This window comes from Pelophylax lessonae (genome assembly GCF_965119305.1).
Source record: "Pelophylax lessonae genome assembly, chromosome: 7".
Lineage (NCBI taxonomy): Eukaryota > Metazoa > Chordata > Amphibia > Anura > Ranidae > Pelophylax > Pelophylax lessonae.
The window spans coordinates 241366279-241371608 of NC_138774.1; the positions used below are offsets into that span (position 1 = coordinate 241366279).

General features: G+C 41.7%; 1 protein-coding gene across 1 annotated transcript in view; it reads left to right on the forward strand.

The window, feature by feature from the left end:
- LOC309561003 (carbonic anhydrase 12-like) overlaps positions 1 to 5098 on the forward strand; it is a gene marked incomplete at its 3' end in the record, with an annotated part of 33840 nt that extends 28742 nt beyond the window's left edge. Inside the window, exons 7-8 of the mRNA XM_082264711.1 lie at positions 1653 to 1807; positions 4979 to 5098. Of these exons, the coding sequence (XP_082120837.1) occupies positions 1653 to 1807; positions 4979 to 5098 (275 nt within the window). The remainder of the gene's footprint in view (positions 1 to 1652; positions 1808 to 4978) is intronic.
- Positions 5099 to 5330: the final 232 nt, after the last annotated feature.

Consider the following 5330-nt stretch of genomic DNA (forward strand, 5'->3'; position numbering starts at 1 on the left):
ACAATACAATATTTATTGTTTTATTTATATATATATATATATATATATATATATATATATGACCACGCGTGCCCCCTTTCAATGCCAGAATGACCACAGCGTGCCCCCTTTCAATGCCAGACTGACCACAGCGTGCCCCCTTTCAATGCCAGAGTGACCACAGCGTGCCCCCTTTCAATGCCAGAGTGACCACGCCAGAGAGACCAGTGCACTTACCTGCAGTGGCGGGCGTCTTCTCGTTTCGCCTCCTCCGAGTCCTCGGCCGCCGCCACATGATCCCCCACTCTCCTCAGTCCTCCCACCTCCTCCGACTCCTCTGCCGCTGCCACACAATCCCCCGCTCTCCTCAGTCCTCCCACCTTCTCAGAGTCCTCGGCCGCCGCCACACGATCCCCCACTCTCCTCAGTCCTCCCGCCTCCTCCGAGTCCTCGGCCGCTGCCACACAATCCCCCGCTCTCCTCAGTCCTCCCACCTTCTCAGAGTCCTCGGCCGCCGCCACACGATCCCCCACTCTCCTCAGTCCTCCCGCCTCCTCCAAGTCCTCGGCCGCTGCCACACAATCCCCCGCTCTCCTCAGTCCTCCCACCTTCTCAGAGTCCTCGGCCGCCGCCACATGATCCCCCACTCTCCTCAGTCCTCCCGCCTCCTCCGAGTCCTCGGCCGCCGCCACACGATCCCCCGCTCTCCTCAGTCCTCCCGCCTCCCGGCTTGGGTAACGCAGGAAAGCGCGTTACTCATGCCGAGTAAAGTAACATAGTTACAGATGTTATGAATGTAACGCGTTACGTTACTACGTTACCAAAAAAAGTAACATAGTTAACGTAACGCGCTACATTGTAACTCGTTACCCCCAACACTGCCTAGGAGGGTGCTACACATAAAAAACAATGGTCTACAGTTGAACTTGTTTGAATCATCTAAGAGTAAACAAAGTGCGTTTCCTTTATTTTTTCCCGTTTTTCAAAAGAAAAAGATGTAGCAGTTACAGGAATGAGACAAACCATTTAAGGCTTAAACGGGTACTTGCAAAAGTCAGTTTTGTTTTTTTTTTTGTTATCCATGTAAAATGTTTATACCGAAAAAGAAAAAAACTGTGTAAAAAAAAAAAAAAGTGTAAGCTGGAGTTCAGCTTCAATTTGTTAGTGTATTAAGCCTAGTATACATTATTAGAAAATTGTCTGAAAACATCTGTGTTAGGAATAATAATTCAATTTTCTGTTCATTTTTTGTATACTGCATTCGAGGAAAGGAACATGTTGGAAAACATTTTTTGGCAATCTGCTAGTACATCTAACACTCCCCTTTCCCCACCCAAAATAACAATGCTGTTTTTAGGAGGAGGTATGTTACTGATCAGATCACCAAGTGAAAACAGAGAGACAAAAGCCTAAAAATAAGAAAACAAATGCAGCCAACACATCTAATGATTAGTAAGCTGTAATATATTACATTTTTGGTTCTGGGTTAAACCATTTACCCACTCACTGAGCGCATAACACCGTTATATGGCAGAAAATAATTGCGCTTTCAAAATGTGTGGAAGACCAGAGAAAAACATATAAAAGCAGCCCTGGTCTGCACTATTTTAATTCTAAAGAGTGTTCTGTGTAATACTGTTTATTCATCTAATGTTTTTATATTTATTTTCCAGGACAGTCCACATCATTTGACTTTAACCTCGCCAAAATTCTGCCTTACAAATCATATGGGTATTACACATACCAAGGATCTCTTACAACCCCACCTTGCTCTGAAATTGTGACTTGGCATATCATAAGACAAGTTCAACAGCTAGACCATGTTCAGGTAACCTAACCATCAAAACCATGTATTGCTCCATAGGATATACCCACATTGCTGAGAAAAGGATAATACTAAAAGGCCTACTTAATGAGTGGTAAATCATCCATTGGCTAACATTTTGTCACAATTTTGCCACCGAGCACACGTTTGCCACCCAAATTTGTCCACATTTAGTTACGTTTATATCCATTTCCCCAACATCTCATTTATCATCTTTTAAAATGATTGTAAAGGCATAAATATTTTCCTAAATAGCAAACCGGTCATATTTACCTGAGCAGCCCCCAATCCCCTTTTCTGGGGTCCCATGCTTGCAGCCCAGACTCCTTCACTTTTCCATATGCCACCATAGTAAGACACTTGCCGTGGTGGCGCATGTGCAGGCTCGCCAGGCCAGGTTGAACCAGCCAGAGGGGTCACAGTGTTGCCCATTGGAGCAGACAGGAGCAGCACCATTTATACATATTGATGGGCGTTATTGCATCTGCCTTTTGGTAAGCGCGTAGCGTGGTCTTTACCTTTGTCACGGATTGAGGAGAAGTCACATTATTGCGGTGGATGATTTTCAATTTCTGCACCCTGCACATCTCATTTGGACTTTCTTCACTTTTTCTTATGATCACTATGATATTTTAACACGGTTGTTGTGTTAGAGCCCATTCACACTAGCACGACTTGTGAGGCGACTTGTGTAGCCCCAGGTCGCTTGACATAACAAAAGCAATGTTAATCAATCAGTGCCGTCTTAATTGGCACTACTGAAGTTGCTCCGACTTCAGAAAAGGGTCCTGTACTTCTTTGAGGCGACCTGTGATCCGACTGTCCCATATACTTCAATGGGAGTCGCCTCCTTATCTTAATTGAAGCGACTTGTTATCAGACTTTCCAGGAAGAAGAAAGAGATTAGCCAGGCATTCCCCACAGACAAAGTCGCCTGTCTCTTCAAAGTAGTGCACAAGTCTCTTCCAAGTCTCTAAACAAGTCTCTTCCAAGTCTCTTCCAAGTCTCTTCAAGTCACGGGCGACTTTCTGGTCGTGGTAGTGTGAACCGGCTCTCAGCCCCAGTTCACACTTATGCGATGCGGGAAGGCTGCAAATTCGCAGCCTGTTCCCGCATCGCAAACGCACCCCCGGCAGTTCACACTGCCATATGCGATACGCTGGGGGTGTCAATGTAATCTTAACGACACCCCCAGTTTGATCGCATATCGCAGTGCGATCTTGCAGTTCGCACAGGATCGGATCGCACAAGTGTGAACCGATCCTGATGCGGTTACAAAAAAGGGTCCCTGTGCGTGTTTGCTGCGGGTGTGGTGCGAATTTAGCCATACAAAGTGTATGGCTAAACTCGCACCGCACAGCCGATCGCATGTATGAAGGAGCAGTGCGCTCCGACATTACATGCGAACGCCGCAGCCGCATGAATGTGAACCGGCTCTTAATGTTATTTGCATCAAATTGTTCACTGCTCTATTTATTTTTAATATGCATATGTTTTGATTACCTATACTTCAAGTTAGCGCAGCTTTATTTTTATGTGTAAATTTTAAAATGAATTGTATTCGAACAGCAAGTGATTACTTTTTCCAGTGATTTAGGAATATTTCTCTGATGTGACCTGCCATGCTCAGTCTTAGGCCTCGTTCCCAGGGGCATGCATTTATACTACTAAACACTCAGGAGTCCATTCTAAAACATTGACTGTATAAATGTTATATGAATAAAGCCAGCACAGGAAAAAGCTTCTTCCAAGTAAAATTCTTTATTCCCGCATGGATAGCGATGACAACACGACAAATACTGACGCGTTTCGGCTTTACGCCTTCCTCATAGCATGTACATGTACAATAAAATATATAATGTGAAAACTGCTCCTAAAACTAGGGGTGGTACATACTTAATTGCAATTAACATCAATACATAACACCAGGGAAGAGGTGGTGTGTTCAAGTCTGTCAAAAATCAAGGAAGGTGTCCAATAGGAAAATAAACATACCCATAATAAACTTTTATTTCAAGAAATGGTTTATGTCCATCCTATTGTTCATACTGCTAGGTGCTCTTGTATTGTACACCTCACGCTGTAGTAAAATGCAGTGTATATCACCTCCTCTAACTGGTCTTCCAACCTGTTCTAAACCAAAAAAGGAAAAAGAACTAAGGTTACCTCCATGGATTTCTCTGAAATGCTTAGACACACTAGAAATATTTTTGACTGTATAAATGCTTTAAACATTTTATCATCAGCTCCATCTGGTGGCCATAATACATTATTTTCCCGAAATACCACAAGTAGGATGGAGCCGACAACCATAAGAAAACAAACATAATAAACACAATACAAATGTTTAAGACATTCATACAGCAATGTTTTTTTTTTCCTAAAAAGACTCTATATAAATGCATGTATTAAATTTTAAATTAGATAATAAGCATTGTGCATTTACTTTCCACATCCCAATGCATTTGGACTGGTATCACTCGGCATGCCTGCCACTCCTTTGCTAAAGGGATACCAGCCTGTATGCCTGGAGTATGTTTTTTTTTTTTTTTTTTTGGGGGGGGGGGGCAAAGCTGTGTTTTTTTTAATCTATTTTTTTTTCTTCAGTAAACAAAATAACCATGGGAAATGCTGAACCTGTTTTAAAATACAAGTGCTCAGGACTTTCCAAAGGCATAAAAATCCACAGCTTCAAAGAAAATAAATACTTTAAAAAATACACATTCCCCACTTTAAACCAGGGAATAGTTGAAATATTGTGCAAGATAGAAAATGGGTGAATTCAGTGATAAACACCATTATTAGCTCTTTTCTGTTAAAGAACAGATTTTGGGAAAATCCTGTTGCACATAGGTGGATCTTGTTTGGAAATGAGCAAAAACCACTATATGAAACTGGCAATGTGGAAATTCCAAATATTGGTGAAAAAATGGGTGAATTTCTCGTTGAATGATGATAGTGAAAGATGTGTCCACTCTGAAGGGACATGTCAAGAAAGTTAAATAATATACGTTAGTGCTTTTTGACTGAATAATTTTGGTGTATTGCTTCTACAGCAGTGTAAGGGCAGAAATGCCGCTACGTTTGCTTAGATTTCACCCTTGTGAAAAATAAATTATTAAAAAAAAATGTATTAAAAATTCATACCTGTCATCCTATGCTTTATTCCCACAGTATGCCGCAATCACTAGTTCACTTTACTCTACTACAGTTGATGAAATCCCAGCTGAGAAAATGGAGAACAACTTTAGACCAGTCCAGCCATATAACGGAAGAAGTGTGTACAAATATTAGCGGGGAGCTGGGTTGGATTCATGTACAAGAAGCTTTATTAATATTATGGATTTATTTTTTACCTAAATAAATCCCCCCTGGTTGCATGAACAAGCTGTGATGTCTTTCTTTAGTGGGATTCCACCATTAAATTGAATACTTAACAAGTCCCCAATTGACCTTTTCATAAATTACCCATGTATGAGCTAAATAGTGTCTTTTAGAGCATCTGTATCAGTAATCACCTCTTGTA